Source organism: Ursus americanus, chromosome 26 (assembly GCF_024610735.1).
Source record: "Ursus americanus isolate L20-20 chromosome 26, mUrsAme1.1.p, whole genome shotgun sequence".
Taxonomy (NCBI): domain Eukaryota; kingdom Metazoa; phylum Chordata; class Mammalia; order Carnivora; family Ursidae; genus Ursus; species Ursus americanus.
Window position 1 is genome coordinate 21,742,040 of NC_142152.1, and position 24,987 is coordinate 21,767,026.

Below are 24,987 nucleotides of genomic sequence, written 5' to 3' on the forward strand. Positions count from 1 at the left end.
AACACAGGGCGATTTCCCCATCCCGTGATCTACATCAGCGCGGTCGAATACAACTCTGTGTATACTGACAATGTGCTATAATCTGCGCTGTCCAATAAGGTAGCCATTAGTTATATGTGGTCATTAAGGGTTTAAAACGTGGCTAGTGCAAATGAGAAACTGAAATTCTGTATTTTGATTAGTTCAATACCCCCTAGTGATTAGTGGCTACCGGACTGGCCAGGGCAGCTCTAGAACTTGCCTCCACCTGTCGGTCTCTTCAAATTCACCCGAGAAGGACGTTTTTCTAACCTAATTAGTAAACCTCACTCATCCGATGCTGCAAGAGAATTGATCCCAACCCCTTTTTCTTTAACTATTACAGGTGTGCTCATTGTGACACTTCACCAAAAGCTGGCAGGGGAGACAGTATCCACATTAAACCAGGCAGCTCGGACAGTCGCACGGGACAATGGGAGTCAGACATCAAAGAACGTGAAACCATCCAACAGAAATACTGATTGTGTCCCTGCCTCGTGGAGAGCTGTCTGGAGACGTAGCCGGGAATGCCAGCCAACCGCCGCGGCAGGCGTGGCGAAAACGTGAGCTGCCGGCGGGGCGCTGGGGCACGCCTCCGCCAGGCCCAGACCGCGGCGAGGGTGCCCGCCCGCCGTCCCACGCCGGACGCCACCGCCTCGGCCTCACGTGCACGTCAGCAGGCCTGTTCCGGTCCCCAACCCTAAGGGTGTCTCTGCGTACAGACCGAGAGAGCCATTCCCGGCCACCCCTCACCCGCTCCCGCAGCAGAATCACGCCTCCTACCCTGTCTGCTAGAAGCCCGCCCACCCGTGGCTCCTCAAAACCCCGCCTCGAAGCCGTGCCCCAGCGGCTCTTCGCTCAAGGTCCCGGCACAAAATGGCGGCGAGCCCGGGGAACCAACCATAGAGACGCCCGCCTTCCGCGGAGAGAGCGCAGGCCTCTTAGGGACGTCCGCCCCTCCCTGAGAGGCGTGCCTGCCTCGCCTTCCGGTGGGGAGGGCCCTTCTAGGAGAACCGTCGACAGTCTCCATGGTGCCGGGTCATCCGAGCCGAGTCACGTGGCCGGAGACCGCCGCCGCGGAGGCGGAGGGAGGAGAAAGGGGCGGGAGGCGGGAGGTGGGAGCTGGCGGAGGGAATAGCTTGAGACGCGGCGCCGACCGGGTTGTCATGGAGCCGCCGGGCCGGGCTCGCGCATGCGCCGCCTGACCCGCGGGGCCGGTCGTGGAGAGGCGACCTCGGCCCTAGGTGAGAGAGGGAGGGTTGGGCCCGTGGGCAGAGGGTTCGCGCGGGGAGCGTGGAGAAAGGAGGCAGGAGTAGGGGAGAGAAGGGAAGCGACGTAGGCAAGAGAGAGGACAGGACTTTCGGGGGTCAGAGGGCCAAATGGTGGGAGCGGGAGGCGGTACGTCTGTTTCCCTTTTAGTTGGTTGCTTTTGCTGCGAGGGGCGCGGCTGCGTGGGAGAGGGGATCTCGGGAGACTGGGGGCTGTGTGTGGGGAGGGGACTTGTATGGGGAGCGAGTGGGGTACGCAGTCAGGGCGGGTGAGCCCTGGTCTAGCCCTGCTGGGCGTCTGGGCAGCGGCGGAGAGCCCGCAGGCCTGCAGGGCTCTGAGAGAGGGGCAGGGAATGGGCAGGTGAGTGGGGGCGGGGCAGGTAACCCGGTGAGCTTCCTGGGCCTCCTGCTTGGAGGTGGACATAGTGCCCCGTCCTGGGCCCGGGACGCAGGTGTGCTGTCTTTTGTAGAGACCTGCTGTCACCCACTTAGCTGGTTATTTCTCCTGGGTGGCCAGCTTGCCAGGTATGGTGCCAGGGCGTGGGGAGGTGGGAGAGAAGGTGTGCACAGTGCCAAATAAGGAGTTAGTGGTTAGGGGGTGCGTTTCGGGGAGTTCTGTTCCAGGCCCGGGGCACAGGCCGCAGTCAGGCTCCTTGTTATTGCCCAAGTCCTGGCAATTACCCATTGCCTGGGCGTTTGCCCTGGGAGTCTGGTGGTATGCCAGTCACAGCACGGTCCTAGGGTCTGCCCAGTTCTGCCTTGCTGATCTGGCAGGCTGGTGGATGCCTGGAGGGTGCTCCTGCTGGCTGGCACAGATGCAGCGTGGGCCAGTGCGGATGGGGAGGTGGGCACTGTTACTGTGAACCCTTCTGGAAGCTGGGGATTTGGAGAATTTCTCTAATCTTATCTCCTCTTTGGAAGAGGAAAATGGAGGGAGCCATATCTGGTTCCAAACAGAGGACATTGTATAGAAATGGGGTTCAGGATCTTTGGCATAAATTTGCAGCCAAGTTGGAGAATGGAAATGGATGCAAAGGGGAAAATGAATATTTGAGATTTAGGTTTGGGGGGGGGGTCTTCCCTCTGTTAAAGCACACAGACATTTCCCCAGAATGGTATCTCCCGCATGGAGACCAAGACAGAATAGCTTCAAGGAAAACTTAGTAATGTATTTCCAATTCTAACTGGGATTACTCGTGATTTTATGGGTGGTAAGGTCTTAATTTCTATGGCCTTGTGCTTTTTTGTGTTTAAGCCTCTGCTTGGGCTTTCACCTCACACCTCTGTCCGTGCACGCATGTTATCCACGTGATACATTTTAAAGGGAACTTGAGCTCTGGGGAAAGTTGCCAAGAGTCTATAAAAGGAAAGATCTGAGAGCAGCATTTCAGATCCTTTCCTTGTAAACCTTGGGTCTCCCTTTTGTCATAAGCCTAAATCTCCATGAAGATTGTTTGTGGGTTAGCAACCTTTAATTCCGGTTGATGGATTTATCCCTGAGGTTTCACCTTAGAATCAGGGGTAGATGAGATACCTGTTTCCCGCAAGAGACCAGACCTGGAAGTTAGATCTTGAGATGACCATGGTGTTTGGAAATGCACAGTCTTGACCTCAAGCTGTTCAGGTATTTCAGTGACAGCTAAGCTGCTAGGCTGTCAGCGAGACTCAGCAGGACAGAAGATTTGTTGGAATGTATTATTCTGTTGAGCAGTCACACATTAGTTGTTGGGGGTTGAGGTTGCAAAGATTTAAAAAAAACTTTTGAGATTGAGGAGATAGATAACTAGACTCTCATGTAAGGAGTGTAAAAATAGAAGAGCCAAGTGCTGTGGAACACTTGCTAGAATTTTATGTTATACCTATTTATATAAACTTCTCTATTTATTGATTCACTTTCCATTATGAGTTTTATGTGTACTATTCCCTCTGGGAATGTTTTGGACAATGTGTCACATATGCACGTAGAAGAGGCCCAGTTAGGGTCGATTCTGACAGTCTCGGGGAGCTGAGTTGGGGTCCTTTCAACAGAGAGTCAGGCATGTGAGGATCTCAGATGTTTGTAAAGCAGCATTAGTGGTTTCCAGTCTGTGCCAGGAAGGAGGAGATGGCATGGTGGGTAAGAGCTTAGTAACCCGTTTTCAACCGCTAGTCAGCTTATGAGCATCTAACTTGATTGTCAAATAATATTGAGGAGGAAAAAAATCTTGAGGTTTTCAGACTGCCGTTTGCGTGGCTCTGGGTTTGAGAGCGGTGGTGGTAAATGCCATCACTGTGTGCTTTTCTCGTGTCCTGGGCCTCATATGCCACTGTGCCTGCGTGGGTCTGTTGTTCACTGCTGAATTGATGTCCCCAGTGCCACTCCCGGGAAGGCGGTGTGTCTCCTCTCAAACAAGAGAGGTCAAGGCAGGGTGATGTAGCCCTTCGTTGTCCATCCCATCTTCCTAAGACACTAAGGCTTTCTGTTGCTTAAAAAGAACTTTACTTCGGACAGAGGCTTTCATATTTTTAGTCACTTCCACATCCAAAGTAGTCTGTTTGCTCTTCTAAAGTGGATTATGCATTCTTTATTTCCAACTGCCACCAATTTAGGGTTTAACATTTTTGCATCTGTTCTCCCTTTAACCTATTAGTCAACGTTTGTGTTTTGATTCCACAATTATGCACATTCTCAATGAGCCAGAAAAGTCCCGTGTATCTTCTGTAGTTCTGTTGACCATACTTTAGTAACGGTAGCAAGACCTTTTTTGTTGTCTTATCAAAAGGACTGTAGACTAAATTGGGATGCTTTATCTAAAATACCCGTAAAATAATTCATATCTAGTAAGATAATGTGAAAACTTTGCCAAGCACTCAATCAGTTGCAGTGAACATGAGAGCTACCTTCCTGACCTAAGTCAACAGCAGGGTCAGACTTGCCTCAGTCTGATTGTCCGTCCACCAGCTGCACCTCCTTCCGTTTGAAGAAGCTTCCTGTGGCCTTTTGATGGTATTACTCAGGAAGATGAAACTGTGCACATTTGTTGGGTTCCATACAAAAGGATCCTGATTTAATGAGAGATACAGTTCTACATTTTGGTCTCCTTTTTAAACTGGATTATTCATGCTGTCAGATTTCATAGCCACTCAATAGAGGCACTGCTTCTCCATTGTGCTATGCGAGATGAGGCAGTGCCATTGTTTATCCTTTATGCACATAGAACTTAACTTGTGACCAAGAGTGCTTCGTTTGACATGGATTGAATGGGGAAGCCAGTCCCCTTGAATGAGTTAGGTAGGCTACCAAGTAATTTTTACTTGGAGTTGTGTTTAAAATTCAATCTCATTCAGATAAGTTCCCTTTAGTCCACTTCTGCATGCAAAAGTATGAGCAAGAAAACAGGGTTGCTCAAGGATGCTTGTAAATATCCTCGTCTTTAATTTTATCTTGAATCGCTCCTCTACTTCTGGAGTAGTCGATGTTCTTCACTATATCCTCTGCTAGAGAAGTGTTCAGACTTGGCATTTCAGGGTATTCCAAATACAGTGCCCTTTGGCGGGGCGCTCATGTTTCTCTCCACTCAGAAGGACAATGGATGGAGTCGTAAGTGGACTGTGAGTTAAAACATTACCAGGCATTGCTTATACTGAGTATCTTGGTCCATTCATGCTCCTGAAACAAAACAGCACAGACCAGGTGGCTTATAAACAACACAAATGTATTTCTCACAGTTCTAGAAGCTGGACGTCCAAGGTCGCGGGGCCAACACAGTCATCTTCCAGGTCACAGAGTGTTCACTGTCCGCCTGTGGTGGAAGGGGCACGGGATCTCTCTGGAGTCTCCTTGTAATGCACTAATCCCATTCTCAAGGGCTCCACTGTCATGATTTAAGCACCTCCCATTAGGCCCCACCTCCTAATACTATCCTCTCTGGGGGTTAGGATTTCAATATATGAATTCTGGGGGTACACAAACATTCAGACCTTATTGCCTACCCAGTTTTCATCGTCATTGCCATTTTCCCTGTCCTCTTTATCCCTGCAATAGCCTTTGTGTTCTTATCATGCTATCCTTAGCCACTGCCATTCCATGGGGACTCACATGGCCTTGTTAAAATATCTGGAATGTTCTCAGCCTCTGCCAGCCCTTTGAAGGGTTCATTTGTCTCATTCTTTGCACTGTTAGCCAAGTTTTGGATCTGCTGTGGGCTTGTTGTGTGTCACTGGGGCAAGTCTAGGCTTCTTTAGCTTCTCTGGGATCCTGACTTGTACATGTGACAGCCTCCCCAGCACCTCCACTTGGATGACCACAGCCACCTCTCTCTGCATGGCCAAGATTAGACCGGCCTAACCACGCCACCCAGTCCCTCTGTGCCCTTCTTGGGCTGCCTAGTCTAGGAAATGGTCCCACTATCTACCTCCCAACATGCAATCACCAACCCCATCAAGTCTTCCTTCTAAATATATCTCCAGTCTGTTCCCTTCTCTCCACCTCCACTGCCACCATTTTAATTCATCTGGGCTACCGTGGTAGTATCCGAATGAACCCAGTGCCTCTCTTGCCTCTCTGCATTTTAATCTTAGTCCAGCATCTAAAATGCTTTGAAAATGGTGATCGATCATGTGTTATACGGCACTGCCCATCTGGCCCCCACCAATCCCTCTAGGCACAAGTGCGTGGCCTTCTACTCCCCCTGCACTGTGCTCTGGCCTCCCTGGTCTCTCAACTCTTTGAATGTGTCAGATTCTTTGCTCCTTTAGGGCCTTCACAGGGCCATGTCCCACTCATCCCCCTTCCCCTGGCTAACTCCTCTGGATCCCAGCTACATGTCACTTCCTCAGGAAAGCCTTCCCTTGCCCAGTACCCCCCACCCCAGACTGTTAGCCCCTCCCCTTCATAGCAGTTATCAAAAATAGTGATTAAGTGGGGCGCCTGGGTGGCTCATTCGGTTCAGTGTCTACCTTCAGCTCAGATCACGATCCTGGGGTCCTGGGATTGACCCCCACATCTGGCTCCCTGCTCAGCTGCTCAGCAGAGAGCCTGCTTCTCCCTCTCCCTCTGCCCCTTCCCCCACCCCACTCATTCTTTCTCTCTCTCTCAAAATAAATAAAATCTTTAAAAAAAATAGTGATTAAGTAATTGTATGATTACTTGATTAGTATCTGTCTGGCTTTCTAGACCATGAGCTCCAGCAGGGTAGCGACCATATCCCTTCTGTGCACTTTGTATTGGCCCTAGCACGATGCCTGCTTCATAGCGGGCACTGTATAACTCACTCCTTTCTTTCTTTCTTTCTTTCTTTCTTTCTTTCTTTCTTTCTTTCTTTCTTTCTTTCTTTCTTCTTTCTTTCTTTCTTTCTTTCTTTCTTTCTTTCTTTCTTTCTTTCTTTCCTTCCTTCCTTCCTTCCTTCCTTCCTTCCTTCCTTCTTATATTTATTTATTTAAAGATTTTATTTATTCATTTGACAGAGAGAGATACAGCCAGCGAGAGAGGGAACACAAGCAGGGGGAGTGGGAGAGGAAGAAGCAGGCTCCCAGCGGAGGAGCCTGATGTGGGGCTCAATCCCAGAACGCCAGGATCACGTCCTGAGCCGAAGGCAGACGCTTAACGACTGAGCCACCCAGGCGCCCCTCTTTTTTTTTTTTTTTTTTTTTTAAGATTTTATTTATTTGACAGACACGGCGAGAGAAGGAACACAAGAAGGGGAGTGGGAGAGGGAGAAGCAGGCTTCCCGCCGAGCAGGGAGCCTGATGCGGGGCTTGACCCCAGGACCCTGGGATTGTGACCTGAGCCGAAGGCAGTTGCCCAAATGAGTGAGCCACCCAGGCGCCCTTGGATAACTATTTCTAAATGACTGTCACTTAACCTGAGCCTCAGCTTCCTCCTCTGTAAAATGGAATAGCAACTGAGGAGGACATTTACAGCAGTCATGTTGTGTGTGGACTTGTATAGAATCAAAGCACTACTATGCATGATCTTATTTGTGCAGAAAAGTTCTTTTTAAGCCAAAATGTAGCCTGCACATATGAGGAGCTGTGTTGACTCTGTTCGGTACCTCATCCGAAGCCGTGAAAGGTTAGTTTGAGCAACTCTCCTGTGGGCGGTGGTACCAGGTCCGGAGCCTGCCAGTGCATGCTGGGAAGGCAAGCCTTGTCCAAGATGGACATCACCTCTCGTCCCTTCCTCGGGGAGGGGGGGAGTTACCCCTTTCAAAAAGCCTAATCAAGTGTGCCTTTGTTAGCAGTTTACAAAGCTTCTACTGAGCGTGGTTTGTGTGCCCTGAATTTGTAATGGAATTTGAGGGCAGGAGAGGACAGTGAACCTCCTTTTGGGTGGAAACCATTCTCCTGTGTAGCCAACTTAAAGCCTGTGTAAGCGGAGGCCTCTGAGAAAATACGGAGGAAGTGGGCGAGGCCAGTGTTCTCTGCCCTCGCTTTGCTCACCGGCCGATCACCCGTGTCAGCTCTCCAGGCACTGTCTTCTTACGTAATTGTTGTTTCTCCCAGGGCAACCCAGATGCAAGGAGGACCGATGAAGCCACTTCTAGCCCGGTGAAACATGGAGAGGAAAAACCTGTCCCGAGAGAGCCCCAGAAGACTCTCGGCCAAGCTGGGCAAAGGCACAGAGATGAAGAAGGTGGCTCGTCAACTCGGCATGGCCGCTGCTGAGTCAGATAAGGACTCTGGATTTTCAGGTTAAAGATACCTTATTCCTTCCACATTGCAATGAATGATTTGCCTGAAAAACATCCTCCCTAAAACTCATTTGTGTGATAAATGTGGGAAGCTTTCATGTACGTGATAAATAACTACCTGATCTCTCAAAATGGTAATTCTGGAGCCATGTGGGGGGCTACCCGTCAGAGTCACCGGGGCTTAGTTCTGAAGGAATGATCAGCCGTCTTTTTTCAACTCAGACTCTCTCAGCTTTAAATCTTACATGTTCAACTGTTGCACGCGGTTACTGGAAAAAAATACTTAAATACTCACCATTCTGTTGTCTTAGCTCCTTTTCCAGCTACATTGCTGGAAGAAAAGTATGACTGCGCGGGGTCACCATGTAGCAAATGAAACAAAAGTAGCATGTCATTTAAGATAACTGTTCTCGCCAAGAAGGTAATTTTGCCATGTCTAAAAACAGTTCCCCCCACAACCCATCCCTGCCAGGATCTGTGCATTTTTGTATTTGGACTATGAGACCCCTAGTACAGTTCCAGACTGGAGGCTCTGTTAGAGACAAGCAAGTAGAACAGTTTTCAGGTTTCCTCACTAGCTCATTTTAAACCTTATCTGAAAGGGCTAGCTGCCTATACAGCAAATCTTTTAATTTTGTGCTGGGTGCTTTTATTTCCAGGTTTGAGGGTAATGGCTTAAATATGGCTCTAGTGTCAACGTCTTTGGCCAAGAGGATGCAGAGAGATGATGCCAGGGGATTCTGGCTGGGTGAGCATCCTGAGAGTAGAGCCCCTCTCCTAGAGGAAGATTTATGTTATCCTGCTTCACAGAGACTAATCAATCCATTTTGTTGATTTATTAATTTATAGTGAGAAATGCAGCTGTTAGGAAAATTAGAACTCTCTCCTCGCTAGATTGGTGTGTTTTCTCCCTGTAGGCATGCTGCATGAGAAGCCAAATTATAAATAGACTGTTGCTCAGAGAGGAACAGAGTACCAACTGATCGAAGGATTAGAGTAAGGACAGTTCAGGGAAGGAGGGCCAGCTTGTTAGCCCTTTGGGTTTTTCTTCTCTCTCAGCGTTGTTCCCCAAGCTTGACTCATCGTAAGGCTCATCTGAGATTCTTGTTAAAAACACTGATCACCAAAAAAAAAAAAAAAAAAAAAAAAAGACTTATAAGCTCCTATAGAGCAGGACTCTTTGTTTACTGATGTAGCCCAGGCACCTAGAAGAGTGTCCAAGAAGGTTCTCAATGGAAACTGACAATAGAAATAAAATGCAAAGTGACATAAAAAGGGAAAAATAGGGGCACCTGGGTGGCTCAGTTGGTTGAACATCTGCCTTTGGCTCAGGTCATGATCTCAGGGTCCTGGAATCAAGCCCCACATCAGCTCCCCGCTCAGCGGGGAGTCTGCTTCTCCCTCTCCCTCTGCTCCTCCCCCCTCCTCGTGCTCTGTCTCTCAAATAAATAAAATCTTAAAAAAAAAAAAAATACCAACCACCACCACCCAGGTATGTCCTGATTCCCCTGAGGTCATCAGTTGTTAAAGGAATCTCATCAGTGTTACTCATTTAATTAGCAGAATGCCTTCTCAAACTCACAAGGAAGTGGGAGTACCTACTGAGTAATAATAATGATGTTAACATTTATATAGAAGTTACCATAGAAGTTCTGCATAACCAATGGCTGGTGGGCAAGCCAGCCCCTGATGTATAATGTTTGCCCGTTTCCGTGGTGCATACGCTCTCACCAGGACCAATTGATGTCAAGCTACTAATGCCATGTTATCAAATGTGGGGATGGGAAGATTTAGGGAATTAGAAAAGATGTATACTGTTAGTCCGTATGAGCTGGTAGGAACCAGCCACAGCACATCGTGGCATGGATCATGCTAAGTAGTTCACAGAAAGTAAATCATAACAACTATCCTGTAAGAAAGTAACTATTATGTTCCCCATTTTACAGATGAGGAAATTGAGGCATAGAAATATTACATGATTTCCGGGGGCCTGGGTAGCTCAGTCTGTTAAGCATCCAACTCTTGATTTCAGCTCAAGTCATGATCTGAGGGTCGTGGGATTGAACCCTGCATCAGGCCCCTCCTTAGGCTCCGCTTAGCGCAGTCTGCTTGTCTCTCTCCCTCTGCTCCTTCCCCTGCTCACGCGCACGTGCACACACTCTCTCTCTAATAAATACATAAATACAATCTTTTAAAAATTTTTTTAAATGTTTTTTAAAAAGAAAGATTATGGACACCTGGGTGGCTCAGTCATGAAGCGTCTGCCTTCAGCTCAGGTCGCAATTCCAGGGTCCTGGGATCGAGCCCTGCGTCCGGCTCCATGCTCAGCGGGGATCCTGCTTCTCCCTCTCCAGCTCTCCCTGGTTGTGTTCTCTCTCTCACTGTCTCTCTCTGTCAAATAAATAAATAAAATCTTAAAAAAAAAAAAAAGCGTAATTTCCACGATCAGGCAACTGGTCAATGGTAGAGATGGGATTTGAGGCCCAGGATGTGTGATTCCAGAGGCCCTACCGTTGACACTATAGCCCAGTACTTAAGTAGCAAGCTCTGATGAAATTCTTTAGATCCAGCTCATTTATTCGTTCAGTAACCTATCAGAAGTAGTCAGTGATGGGGAATACACTTTGGCTGAGATACTCACAGTTGTTACACTGGAGTGAAAATACTCTGTGTGGGGACTAAAATAAATCTACATGGGTGCTTGGGTGGCTCAGTCGGTTAAGTGTCTGCCTTCAGCTCGGGTCATGATCCCAGGGTCCTGGGAACGAGCCCACGTCGGACTCCCTGCTCAGCGGGGAGTTTGCTTCTCCCTCTCCCCTCTGTCCCTCCCCCACTTGTGCTCTCGCTCCCTTGCACGCTCTCTCTCTCTCTTAAATAAATAAATAAAATCTTTTTAAAAAAATCTACATTTGGTGTGGCTGTCCACACTTTCTGGTGTTTTCTATGAGACAGCCACAAGATTCCCTTGCTTTGGCATTCTGTATATACCGACCTTTGGCCCATACTCATCAGGGACTGGGCTAAGATTATGGTTGAAATTTGGGAGGGGGGCACATGAGACGTGTGCAGTTCCTGTTATCTGAATGATAAGAATATTGCCGTGGATTAAGCTGAGGTTATTGTAGTCAGACTTTTATTGGTTGGGATGGTGTATGAGTTTGCTAGGACTGCCATAACAGTATCACAAACCGGATGGCTGACACAGAGCGTTTATCATCCCACAGTTCTGGAGCCTAGAAGTCTGAGATCAAGGTGGGGGCAGGGTTCATTCTCTGAGGGAGAATTAAAAAAAAAAAAAAATACTGATCACCAGACTCTCCTGGAGATTACGATAGCGAAGGTCTCCGGGAGGGCCTGAAAGGTGGGTTTTGTTGCCTTTTACACATGTGTCTGGTCATTTCTGTGATCAGACTGGTTTGGGAAACATTGTAGGCCTAATGTCTCTTTTTTTTCTTTTAATATCATGTTTGTTTTTCATCTCTTCTTCATATCACGAAGGTAATATGTGCTCATTGTAGAAGCTTCGAAATTTAGGAACATGTAAACAAGAAACTAAACATTATCCGTAATCCTACCACCCGTTATTGCCAGGATGCTGGCGCTTCGGTATGCCTTCCAATGACCTCAGCCTTGTCAGGCCACTTGTTTGGTAGTATGTCCCAAAGTCTGGATAGTTCTTCTGACGGGTGCCTTATTCTCTCTGTCGAAGTGCTTTAAGAAGCACTGTGTTGTTCACACATAAGGTGGGATTAAAAATCATCGTCCTGCCCCAGAAAGCGGCCCCCGTGAATGCCTCCGGCCTCTCCTGGGCCAGGGGCCAGGGAGGGCGTTCGTCAGTGCCTGAGTTATCATTCCAGCGACCTTGAAACGTGATGGGGTTTGTAAAACCAAGGTAGTTTTTCCCCCTTGAGTTGTTTTCCCAACTTTATGTTTTGAGAAATTTCAGATCTACACAAGATGGAATGAATTTCACAGACGTCTTGCATTCAGACCCACTGAGTGGTATCATTTTGCCATATTGCTTCATCTCTCTGTACACATACACACCTCTTTCTGTTCACACCTATAGATCTATATATAAACATATGTACTTCAGTACGAATCTCCTGGAAGAAAAACATTTTTCTGTATAATGACAACATCAGTGTCATAGCCAAGAATTTTCACATTGATGTCGTTACTAATTAGCCACAGTCCATATTCAGATTTCCCCTCTTGTCTCCATAATGTCCTTTATAACTGTTGGTCTTTTTGTCAGTTTGTTCAGTTGAGGATTGTGCGTTTCATTTAATTGTCCTTTTTTAGCCTGATTTAGTTTAGAACGCCGTAGAACAGTGTCCTCATCCCTCCCTGCCTTTTCCTTCCTCCCCTTCTTCCCTTTGTTTTCTTTAATGACGGTGACATTTTTGAATGAATGAGGCCTGTTGTAGAATGTCTCACACTCTGGATTTTTCTGGTAGTTTCCCCATTACGAGAATCAGGATAAGCATTTTCTTTTGACCAGAGGACTACACTCTTGATGTTACATCTTTGCCACCGCAGCACATAATGAGACTCCTAATTTGTCTGTTGTTGGTGATGCCCTGGCTGATCACGTGGTTAAGGTAATGTGTAAGCATGGATTTCTTTATTGTAGAAGTACCCTTTTCTCTTTATAATTAGTACATAATTTATGGGATGATACTTTGACACCGTGTGACTATCCTGTTTCCCAAAAACTGTTGACCAGTGGTTTTAGCAACCACTGACGATCCTTACCTGAATCGGTTACTCCATTCGTGGCTTAAAAATGCTGATCTGGTTTATCATCCCGTGCACACTTTATTAGCTGACACTTCTGTAGAGCAGGGTACCGCTGTGGTACCTCCTTGAGTACCACTGTGGATTCATGGAATTCTTTTGTAATTCGGTTTGTCAGTCCTATGTAATTGTCCCACATTTGGCCAGTGGGAGCTCCTTCTAGATAGTTCTGTGTCTTTTCGACTTGACCCCATTTGTGTTTGAGCACTTCCTTGTTTTCTGGGACAATAAGATGCCCAGGCTCATCTTGTACTTTTCACTGCCAAGGACTTGACTGGAACTCACCTGTTCTCCAAGGATCCCTGTTTTTTCTTTTTGTGCAGAGTGGCGTTTAGAAACCAAGATCCGGGGCGCCTGGGTGGCACAGCGGTTAAGCGTCTGCCTTCGGCTCAGGGCGTGATCCCGGCGTTATGGGATCGAGCCCCACGTCAGGCTCCTCCTCTATGAGCCTGCTTCTTCCTCTCCCACTCCCCCTGCTTGTGTTCCCTCTCTCGCTGGCTGTCTCTGTCGAATAAATAAATAAAAAATCTTTAAAAAAAAAAATTAAAAAAAAAAAGAAACCAAGATCCACGCGCTAGACACGCATTTTGCTTCTGGGCCCCTTTGTCTCTGCCCCTGGTTCTTCACTAGAGGTGCATATTCGGAATCCTTGAGCTTTATGAAAAATCCACTTGCCTGGGCACCAGATAAGTCGTTCAGTAGATGGAGGTGGGGGGGCCCACATCTGTAAATTCTAAAAAACATCACTGGAGATTCTGATTAAATGCAAGTGTTGACAGTTACCCTCATTTCAGTTATAGTCCCATTTCCGCTCTGCCTCAGCCAGACTGCTCTGAGAGTCTTGACGAGCCCTTAGTGTACTCCCAGACCCGCACCAGCGGGGTCAGAGCAGTCTCTCAGTTTACTCTAGCAGATGGCTTATTAAGTCCTTTTTGTATGCATTTCACATGGGGCAACCTCATTTTCTTTACCTCAGAGAGTAGCTTTCTATCTCCCATCGTGTAGGATCCCCAGGAGGCACCCTCAGCGTGCACTTAGGGTACCAACACCTCTTTCGCAGGAGGGGCTAACAGACACATTTTAAATTTCGGCTTTGATGAGCATACCCAGAATTGTGCACTTAGAAAATATAGGGTGGAGCTATTTAAATTTCAGCATGGATATAAGTTTTGAAGTTTACAGGTTGGTTTTGTTTTTATTATTATATCTTGTGGTGCCCAGAGCGTCTCGAGGTCTAAATCCTGCCGCAGGTCACACACACACACGCTCCCCTCCCCTCTCAGCAGCAGATTCTTGAAAGTAATGATCTGACTTTGAAACCTTCACCCTGTCTTTCCAGTAGACTGAAGATGATCACTTTCACATAAACCCTGATGGATGCAAGCTTTTGTCTGTAGTAGAGGTAGAAAGGGAGTCTGCTGTCCTAGGGCAGTGATTTGTAATCGTTTGTGGTAGGCGGGGTCATGGTGGATTCCATTGAGAATACAGTGAAAGCTAAAGACCCATTCAGAAAAATTCACAAAAACATATATCACAAATGTTCATTCCATTTCGAGAAGTCCGTTAACTCCTTAGAAGGTCTGCTTAGCCCCTAGCCTAGAGCCTATGCAAACTGACCGTTCTTCTGCCCAGCAGATGGGAGCTCAGAGTGTCTGAGCTCGGCAGAGCAGATGGAGTCCGAGGACATGCTGAGCGCCTTAGGCTGGAGCCGAGAAGACAGGCCAAGGCAGAACTCCAAGACCGCGGGCAGTGCCTTCCCCGCGCTGTCCCCGATGGTTGTCATGAAGAATGTACTGGTCAAACAGGTGAGGAGGACTGCTGTCTCCTGATGTGTCTGCACGTTAAAGTTCCTGAGCTCCCTGTGTGCAGTGTCTCTCCCTCTCCATCAAGGAGAGATTTTAGAAGCAGACCACTGGAACCACACTGATGGATGCTCTGTACAGTGTTTTCAGAAGGAGTGCAGTAATCATGACCCGTGTTCCCATTTTCCAGACAGTAGGACTGCTTTATTTCTGTATTCCTGGTTTGTCCAAAGGGACCCCAGAATTCTTTAGTCATGTATAAAGGAATGAAGCAGAAATGTAACTTCCATGGTACATTCTAACATGTGACAGAATCGAGGGTAGAAACAGAAGAATCTCTTTTTGAGTTGCCCTTGAACTGAGAGATGTAGGATGTATTTATTTGAGCAGCAGAGGCAACTTCCGTGTTCTCTCAGAGCCATGTTGTTAGTGAGAAAGCAGCTCTTTGGTTTGGGTATGGCTATCCCAGTAGAGTCCACACGGCATTGTTGTGGAATTGAAAAATGCCCTGGTTCGGGCTTTTTTATGTAACTATGCATATGATGTGATTATTGTCTGGATTTGAAAGAAAAGAAGATTTTAGAAATGAAAATGTAAGCTCAGCCCAGCATTTGAAACAGAGAATTCAATCGTACGAACTTGGCTAAAGAACACTGAACCTTACCCTTCTTTGCTCTGAAGCATATCGGTTCTTGCGTGAGGCTGCTTGCAGCTAGTGAAGTTGGGAATCTGGCTGTGTGGTGTTGACCTTCCCACCTTAGGTAGAAGAACCTGGCGAAAGTCTGACAGGAACCCCTAAGGTCTGAACTGTTTACCTCGTTACTACAGAGGAACACAAACTGATTTTCACCAAGGCAACCTAATGACTTGGGGGAAAGAATTTGAAGATTTTTCCTTGGCAGAGGAAGCATAGTTGTCCCTGTTGAAGAGAGGAAATAAAGACACAAGATGGAGCCCACATGAGATTGTCCAGTCCCCCCCCCCCCCCCCCGGTGCCACTTGCTTCTTGGGTTTTGGGGTTTTTTTCTTTTCCCTCCCGGCTCTTTTTCTCCCTGCCTTCGTCTCCTGCTCCCTTCTCGCTCTCTTGTGTGTCTGTCTGTGTTTATGTGCCTTCTTTGTTGGAGGCGAGGCTGGCAGCTCCTGAGGGCTGAGCAGCCCGCAGTTGAGGAATGAGTAGGCTTTTCCAGCAGAGCGGCGTTCTTTAGGACAAAGACCTCCGGGAAGGAAGGCTGCTAGGCTCGATCAGGAGCTTGGAGGCTCAGGGGCAGGCTGACCTAGAGGAGCAGTCCAGGAGTTTGGTTTTGTGTTTTCAGACATGCTTGAATCCAGCACGTTCTAAAATTAAAATAATTGTACACTTAAAAAAAAAATCTCTGCATATTGTGTGATGTCTTGATTATTGCTGCTTGCTTTTAGGTGTTTTCTTGTGAGGGTCTGATTCCCTCTCTGCCACCGAACCGTGTGGTCTTGCCCATCATTACTTAACCACCGTGGACGTCGGTTTGCTCATCTTTCACATGAAGGCTTTATGTGAAATGATTCCGAGAGCCTATCCAAGCCGAAAATCCTGTCCCGTGTTCCCTCACATGATTTCAGTGTGAATAATACATTGTCAAATCCAATGATTAGAACAAATAAGCAGAGTATCTATGAGGGCAGTGGGCATACAGCAGCATTATTAAGAACAATCCACTGAAATCATCTTGGGAGAGCAATGAGTTAGATAGTTTCTGGATCCTTTTTCCTCGTAGGTCTTGTCGTTATGGCCTAAGTGACTAGGGGGCTAGCCCGAAGTTTGGCTCCTGACTGAGTGGGCTAGGCTGGTCTCTACTTCAGAAGACCCCTAATTTGGGGCCTCTGACAAGGAAGTGTGGTCATGAGGCTGGGCACTGCCTGCTTATGCACATCCCAGGGTGTGTTCAAACACCAGCCGGCCTCCAGAATGGGCTCTCTGGGTCATCCTGGCCTTTGTACAGATGAACTGTAGTTGAACTTGGCCTAAAGTTCCTAGCCAGGCATCCAAGAACCTGAAGTGTGTGCAGTATGGTGTGCAGATGCGGGAAGAGAGTCCCTAGCTTCAGGTCACTCAAATGACCCCACCGAGGATAAGAACCTCTGTCGGGTTCTCTCTTGCTAGCCTCATCTACGTGCATATCTTCGGGACCGAGTTGGAACTGGACTGGCTTTTAAATACTGGAGACGAGTAGCCATGCCCTTCTTTATTAGACTTCCATCTGAATCAATACTTTAAGAATAAAAATGTGTAATCGAGGGGTAATGTAACAAAAGCAGAGAATAGTGAATGGTTAGGATGGGTTCGAGAGTCAGACCGAGGATGGAATCCTAGCTCCATCGCTTAGGAGCTTAGAGGCTTAAAGCAGGTTATTTCCACTTTCCACTGAGCCTCCATTTCTCGTTTATGAGAGGAAACAGTATCTCCTCATGGGCGTTAGGGAGGTGAAGTGAGAGCACGCACTTGCACCGTCACCCGGTGCCCGCCCGTGGTGGGCACCGCGTAAGCACTGTTCTCTTGAATGGCTTTCTGGTTACTGGGTGTCACCGACTTAAAAACAGGGGCCCCGACAATATGTACCTCTCTGATCGAACCTCATTTTCAGGTGAAGGAGGTCCCCGATACAACTAAATGAAGACAGACTTTGGTGTAAAGACACATTTATAGCCTTGAGCACATTTCAACTTACGTCAGGACGTTGTACTGTCCATGTTTTCATTGCCTCCGTTGTGACCTTAACCCTGTCATTACTTCACCTTCCTGCAGTTTCTCTTTCTGAGAGATAACACTTGAATAAAAATAATAGAGTTCCTTCAGTTTTCCCTTAAGAAAGGTTAAAAACAAAAAACAACCCCAAACCACTGATTTCAGACTCAGGTGGATTTCCAGGCCACTTTTCCAGTCATGTTCTTGAGAAGGACTACCCGTATGTGAGGGAAGCTCTGTACCTGACAGAAGCTTCCAGCGCCTCTCCTCGGCAGGTAACGGCAGCGTGCTGCTCTTCTCCTTTGTGTGCAGGGCAGCAGCTCATCCCAGCTCCAGTCGTGGACCGTCCAGCCCTCCTTCGAAGTGATCTCGGCGCAGCCGCAGCTCCTGTTCCTTCATCCACCCGTGCCGTCTCCCGTGAGCCCGTGTCACGCCGGCGACAAGAAGTCGGACTCCAGGAACTACTTGCCCATTCTAAATTCTTACACCAAAATAGCCCCCCACCCAGGCAAAAGGGGCCTTTCCCTCAGCCCAGAAGAAAGAGGAGAAAGCGGGATGCAGAAGAAAGTCTGTGCCGAGAGACTTGAGCCGAGCCTGTCTTCCAGTGAGCCGACCAAGCCTGGCGCCGTGCCCCCCAGCCCCCCGGCACCGGCACCCCCCGGGGCCAAGCTTGCCGAGGACTCCGCTCTGCAGGGCGTGCCCTCCTTGGTGGCCGGTGGGAGTCCACAGTCCCTTCAGCCGGTGTCCAGCAGCCACGTGGCTAAAGCCCCCAGCCTGACCTTTGCCTCCCCCGCCAGTCCTGTCTGTGCGTCAGACAGCACGCTGCACGGCCTAGAGAGCAGCTCTCCGCTCTCGCCGCTGGCGGCCAGCTACAGCTCGCCCCTGTGGGCCGCCGAGCACCTCTGCCGCAGCCCCGAGCTCTTCGCAGAGCAGCGGCAGAGCAAGCATAGGCGCTTTCAGAATACCCTGGTCGTCCTGCACAAGTCCGGTCTGCTGGAGATCACGCTGAAAACCAAGGAGTTGATTCGCCAGAACCAGGCGACTCAGGTGGAGCTAGACCAGCTTAAGGAGCAGACCCAGCTGTTCATCGAGGCCACCAAGAGCAGGGCTCCTCAGGCCTGGGCCAAGCTGCAGGCGTCTTTAACCTCGGGGTCTAGGCATACGGGCAGTGACCTAGAAGCATTCTCCGACCCTCCAGACATGTAACCCAGAGAGCAGATTTTCCTGTTACTTGAGTGGTTCTTTTTAGCTCTTTGGCTGTTTCTAAATCCTGTTTCCCAAAGCTTATGTAAGAGCTTTTCCTTCCACACTTAAAACTCTTGGGCAGTTCACTTAGGAAGCCACATGCCAGTACCTGGCCACTGTCTTAACCTGTGGTCTGTGCACAGTTTACATATGGCCCCGTGCCTCTGAGGACCTCAGATGCGGAGCGCCCTCGAGTCCCCTTTCCTTAGCCTGCAGGTGCTTAGATGGGTCACGGGGCGAAGCAGGAGAGATGGTTGTGTGGGGCTCTTGGGGCTGTCACCTCCCACCATCCCACACACTCACTGTGATCAAGGGTACAGTGGGTGATAGGGAGGAGCACGCAGAGTGACACCTGTCAAGCCAGGGAGTAGGTGACAGAAGGATCCCTTTGTGGAGCTTCCCTTGAATGTCTTAGTCACAGAGAGAGAGGAGGCATGCTTGCATTCGTTCCACAAGGCATCGCGCCATCTGGGCAAACACTAAAGTGCCGCGGGCACAGGTTGGGCCGAGGTCGCAAGTGTTTCATCATGTGACGCTCTGGCTTCCTGAACTGGAAAGTCGAGGGGAGAGGGTGGCACCATTGAACTCTTACACTTTAATCACAAGCCAGATTTCTCTTCACTTAAACTGGTAGGCAAAATACTTCAGATTTGTAAAGTATGGAATGGATTCAGTACCATCTGGAATTATAATTGCTGAATTGCTTTTTTGACTTAGACTCTGAAGAAAGTAGACATGGCCAGCATCTCTTGGTTGGGAGTTGGAGGATTCTGGAAATTTATGCTTTTCCCCCCTCTCTCGAAACAATGCAACCTGTTTTATGTGTGAAAATCTCAAAAGATAGCTTTGTGGCTTCTGAGAATGTAAGTTAACCCTGCTGCCACCTTTTTAATCCCCTTTTGTTTTTGTAAAAGAGGAAAGGAGTGATCACTAAGCTTGATCAACTTTGAATTAAAATCATCCTGAGGTCATGACGTTGAAGTGCCCAAAACGTTGGAAACCATCCTTCGTACTGATTTTCTTTGCCTGTCCAAAGTTTTCATTTGTCGCATGTCACAGTGCCATGGAGCACTGGCGGGGCAGAGTCTTCTGCGTTTCCTTCGTGCACTGGATGTCGGCAGCAAAGCCAGAGGTGTGGGTTTGGTTATTTGAAGTTCGTCTAGAAATGGAGAGTGTGGTCCAATTTCCAGATGATACCGATTCGTTGAGCTTCATGGTAAAGGTAAATGGGATTTCTGAGTAGTACCATTTCAGACTTTTTATCTCATTAAACAATGTCATCCTCTTGAAAATCTCCGTACAAATTACCTTAATAAGAAATTCTGTATGACCAGTTTCACCTTTTCTGCAAAGAAAAATGCTCTGGAAGTTTCACCAAGGCCAGAAGTTAATGCTCACATTTACCTGGTAGTTACAACTGTCACATGGTTTTTAGATTTCCGGGCTTCAGATCGCCCCCACTTTGTTATTAAACATGTATGATTTAGATATGACCAATTCAGACCTGGCTTGGTAAAATCTCTGCACTCTCTGATCAGTGCAGAATGATGATCTGCCATGTGCTTTCTGAAGGAGTTTCAAAATCCCAGCAAATGTGTCTTTAAGCAGACTCTCAGCTCCTTTGAATATTCTCCTCTTGGCCCACTCCCTCTGCCTGCCCTGAATGTGTGTGGTGCTACGACAGCTCTGCTCTGCACACCATGCTGGGAAGCTTCCTTTTTGGCAGCAAGTATTTGGCAGCAAAGCTACAAAGACAGGTGCACTCAGAACAGCCCGGGCGCCAGTCATGAGTCTTACTGAGCGTCAAAAATCTGAACATACTTGCTGAGAACCAAATTTATTCCATCGGAAAAACCCTCTGTGGAACTATCAGCCTCTTGGACTCTTCTTCCTAGATTAAGATTTGCATTTCCCTTCCTGTTATGGTAAAAGATGATGAAAGCCACCATTGATCCACACTGCTGAGTGGCAGGGGAAGCAGCACCTCCCGGCTCCTCTCTCATCGTGTGACTTCGTGCTGGAAGTCTCTCTAGGCTGTTAGCATGGGTGTTCTTTCCCTCGTGGAGCTGTGAGCAGATGAAGCCAAATAGGGAAGCTAGTTCTTGGAAGAAGAGGTCCACTGAGGCTCCCAGACACTCGGGGCCAGACGCCAGATCGGCAAATGGAGGAACCTCGGAGTAGACCAGAAGGAGCTCCGTGGGTTGCACGAGGCTGTAAGTAGCGATGGTCTTAGCGGGCATGATTCGATCTGGTAGGAAGTACCGTGGCAGAGCCACTGTTTTCTGGAAGTGAGAGGCGATTCTTAGTTCAGACGAACACTTAAAGAGAACTTTTGTGATTTTGTTGGCGGGGGTGAGACAAGTCTAGAAAAAGCTGCTGATGGAACTGGTTATGGGAACGGAGTTTAATAACATTTGTAATTTATTACACGTGGCTTTTTATTGATTATAGTATTGTCTGACTTTACTATGATTCCTTCAACAGAAAAGTAACTCTAGTGCATATATTGAAGTGTTTTTCCTGCTATGACTTCTTTAGGGTAGAGATTTATTTACCAAATGTGAATTCTTTTGAGGAAGTATGAAGTTTTGTAGAAATTGACTGTGAAATGTCAGAGAAAAATAAAAGTCCCTTACTTGAAAACTATTCGGCCTTTTTGCTTTATAAGTGCTTGAAAAAACGAAGGGAAATCTAGAGTAGGACAGTTGACCCTTGAACAGCATGGGTCTGAAGGGACCACTTCTCCATGGATATCTGTTGAGAAGGACGGTACAGTGCTACACATGTCGCTTCCTTACGGTTTTCATAACTTTTCCTTTCCTCCAGCTTAGGTCATTTTAAGAATGCAGTGTATCATACATAGAACATATAAAACAGGTGTTATTCGACCGTTTCGTTCTGGTAAGTCTTCTGGTCAACAATAGGCTTTTTAGTATTTAAGGTTTTAAGGAGTCCAAACCTATGCTTGGATTTTTGACTGCGAGGGCAGTGCGGCAGGGGGGTGGGGGTGGGGGGGTGAGTGGGGAACCCTAAGCCCCATGTTGTTCAGGGCTCAGCTGCATTTGAATTAAGTTTCGAATATATGTACTCAGGTCACTTGGGAATGTTGGGATTAGATACTGAACTGTATGAACTTGAAATGCAGGCTATCTTAAGGCAAACGCATAGTCCAGTGTTCCCTGGTGTCTTGGAGGTTTACATTGGGTAGGTTGGGAGGACTGAGAGTCGGATACAATCCAATGATTTCTTTCTTCAGATCTGACACTTTTACAAATGTCGAAACTACAGTTGTCTTCTGGATAAACTAATGCCACATTAAATGAAGTTCTTCCTACCACAGAGGTCCTTAGCAAGGGCAACTCCAGGCCTCCCTCCGTGCTTCTTAGAGTAGATTCCTAATGCTCTGCTCTTCCCTGCTCCCCAAGGCCAGTCCAACTGCCACTCCCCCGATTTTTAAGACACTGGAAAAATAAAAGCTTTTCCCAAGGTAAAGGCCTAGAGGGTTGTCGGAGTCTAATTCTTACAGCATTATTTCCGTCCTACACAATTTTCTAAGTCTACTTAAATGAAATGTCAAGATAGCTAGGGAGGGCCCCTCCTGAAATCGAGAACCATCTTCCCAGAAGAAGTGGCATCCAGAGAGGCAGACCACACAAAGTGGATCTTGAGAGATTAAGGGGAGTCGGTTTTTTGGGTTTGTGGCCCCGGCCCCTTGGCCTGATCCCTGTACGGGGAAATCCTTGTCCGCCTAGGACTCCTGTTTGATCCACCCCGTGGATGGCATCACGGCAGACTGTAGCCTGGTGCAGCGGGGTCTAAAGACCTGCATGCCCCTGTCCTCTCTGTTCCTCATAAACTGGGTGGCTTTGGGTAAATCAGTGAGCCTCTCTAGGCATCACTCCTGGCTGAATAACGAAGGATCGGAATTTGTTCTTCCCACGGTTCTTCCCAGTCCTCACTATTTGAAAGATCTCTAGCTGTGTTACAGGTGAGCAGATTTAAAACAACCTGGGGTGTCTACCTACAAAGTAGGTCCCTAGTGCTTAATTTGAAAGCGTTGTGTCGGATTTTTAACTTCTCTGTAGCTCGAAGGGAAGCATTTTGCCAGTCCATATTGGTTTTGCTTTTCTTGTGATCTCCTGGCTGCAGCTAACGTGGATTTGCCAATTCCCATATAAAAGCCTGCTCTCAAAGAATTATGAGCCCCACAGGAGAATCGTTTGGGGTTAAATCAAATCACGCCCTTCCTAGTCAGTCATTTGCAAACAGCTCCCTCCTTTCATTGGAACTGAAGGATAACTGGTCGTATATGTTGGAGGGCATGTCAATTAGCTTGCATTCCAGTCCAGATTCCTCCCCCCGCCCCACCAGGGAAGATGTTTCTGCGAGTGTTAGAAGGAGGCTTTTGGTTGACTTAACATTGTTTTTAAGGTACATGGGCACAAACCATGTAAATGAGGTCCTACTTTTTTTTTTTTAAGATTTTATTTATTTATTAGAGAGCATGAACAAGGGGAAGGATAGAGGGAGAAGGAGAAGCAGGCTCCCCACTGAACAGGGAGCCCAATGTGGGGCTCGATCTCAGGACCCCAGGATCACGACCTGAGCCGAAGGCTCAACCAACTGAGTCACGCAGGCGCCCCGAGGTCCTGCTTTCTGGGGACTTTGTTCTGGTCCCAGGCTTCCAGGAACCACTAGCAGGTGCTCTGGAAGGAAGAGAGGTCCGCCTGGACGATACAGTACAAGCGGAAGGGCGGGAGAAAGGGGCAGCCGGAAGCAGTCTTTATCTCTGCAACCTCAGTTTCCTTTATCAGAGGAGGGAGGGATCCTTGCTGCCCCCTTGGCATCCCGAGATTACAGTGAGGTGAGGAACAGGGAGGCCTCTACAGTGTTTTGAAACTGCTCCACGCAGCGAGCCAGTCCCCTTGCGCACACACCCAGCAACCAACCCCCCGGGGGTTGTCATTTGCTTGGAATAATGAAGACTATCTTCTACCAAAATCTCATTTCCAACTACAGGGAAGACAGCAAATATGAACCCAGCCTTTGGTTCCCCGGAAGGAGGCATCCTGTGGGTCCCTGGTGTCCTGTGACCACTCTGGCCTCTTCCACTCAGAATTCCTGCTTGGTTCTTAGAGCACGTGGCTCCCCGCTCCCCGCCCCAAGGATGGTTATGCAAGCCATTAGAGAATTGCTTGGAAGAACAGTCTGTATGGCTCCTGCCTCAAATTACGGCAGCTGGAGAAGATGAGCAAGAGCGAGAGAAGCCTGTGGAGCAGGAAGTTAACGCAGCGAGTGGGTGGGAGCCGTTAGGAAGGGAAGGGGGGCCTGAAACCTGGAAGCAGGATCCCGCAGCGGCCTGAGTGCGGGAGCCGGTCCTTCCCAACAAGCAGCTGGAGGGCAGGAGTGAAAAGAGCGGCCTTCAGTGTTCCTAACTCACCTTCTCTCAGAATTTCAGGGACTGGGAGGTGGGCTCGCTTCTTCTGGTAGCGGTCTCTGTAACAGGTGGGCATCTGTTTTTCAACCCCCCCCAAAAGCCTTTCACCACTGCGGGGGCAGATGGGAGCCCTCAGCCTGGAGCCCACCATCCTTTTGGGGCTTTTGGTTGCGTGGCAGCTCCTGGGTCCAGGCTGAGAAGCCATGAGCCGCGACTACCTGTGGGTGGCAAAACCCTAACTACCCCACGACAGCTGGCTGGCAGTCACCCATCTTTCCCCGTCCCTTGTACAAATTCATAATCTGTCCCAAAGTCACAGGGAGAGAAGACACTTAAAGATGCCCACAAATAAAAAAAGTGTCACCGTCCATGGGCCGTGAATCAAATTTGACAAACGGTTCCTGGAGGCCTAGGGGTCCTAGCCAGTGTTTCATTCGGGCTCCCCTCTGCTCTCCAGCAAGGCTCCAGGGCTTCTGGCTCGGGACTGGGCTACTCAGGAAATGCAAATGAGTGTTCACTGAAGCAAAACACACGGAGGAAAGGCAGTGAACCACCAAAACAAACATCCCAGGGTTCCCACCGCTGACCACCAAGTTCAGGCATGGGGTAGACGGCGGGCTCTCACTGGTAGTTTTCACGCTCCGGCGAACCTGGGGACCAGAACACCTTGAAGGGGAAAGAAAACCTTTTCCAAAGCCTTTCAGGTGATCCTCGTCGAGTCGAGATGTATTTGGAAGTTGTGCATCACAGTCTAGGCTGCTTTCATTCGTGAAGCGTTTTCGGGGCATGGGTTCCACTGTGAAGCCTTTAGCTAGGAGCTACTACTGTCGCTGGTTGTGCCAGCAGGTTGGGCCACGGTGACGGGACCGGCTTCCTGGCCCCACCAGGTGCAGGGGCCAAGGCAGCGCGGGAGCTCCCACTCGGTGGTAAATGTCTGGCACACTGATGTTCTGAGTTCATTTGTTTGTTTGTTCTTAATTGAAAAGGGCTCTGGGCCCCCAGGGTCAGAAGTGAGCCAACAGGCACT

At 48.4% G+C, this 24,987-nt stretch overlaps 1 protein-coding gene across 1 annotated transcript; it reads left to right on the top strand.

Moving 5' to 3' along the window:
* Window positions 1–1,126: 1,126 nt before the first annotated feature.
* CIPC (CLOCK interacting pacemaker) lies at window positions 1,127–21,169 on the top strand. Its single transcript, XM_045807750.2, has 4 exons — window positions 1,127–1,262; window positions 7,770–7,957; window positions 14,393–14,562; window positions 17,591–21,169. Exons 2-4 carry the CDS (start codon window positions 7,822–7,824, stop codon window positions 18,482–18,484), a joined length of 1,200 nt encoding a protein of 399 aa, XP_045663706.1. The 5' UTR covers window positions 1,127–1,262; window positions 7,770–7,821; the 3' UTR covers window positions 18,485–21,169.
* Window positions 21,170–24,987: the final 3,818 nt, after the last annotated feature.

Excerpts from the sequence above, each read along its gene's own strand:
- CIPC (XM_045807750.2), top strand. The coding sequence starts at position 7,822 with ATGGAGAGGAAAAACCTGTCCCGAGAGAGCCCCAGAAGACTCTCGGCC. Across the intron at positions 7,958-14,392 it reads TAAGGACTCTGGATTTTCAG|ATGGGAGCTCAGAGTGTCTG; the intron begins GTTAAAGATACC and ends TCTGCCCAGCAG. Across the intron at positions 14,563-17,590 it reads AGAATGTACTGGTCAAACAG|GGCAGCAGCTCATCCCAGCT; the intron begins GTGAGGAGGACT and ends CTTTGTGTGCAG.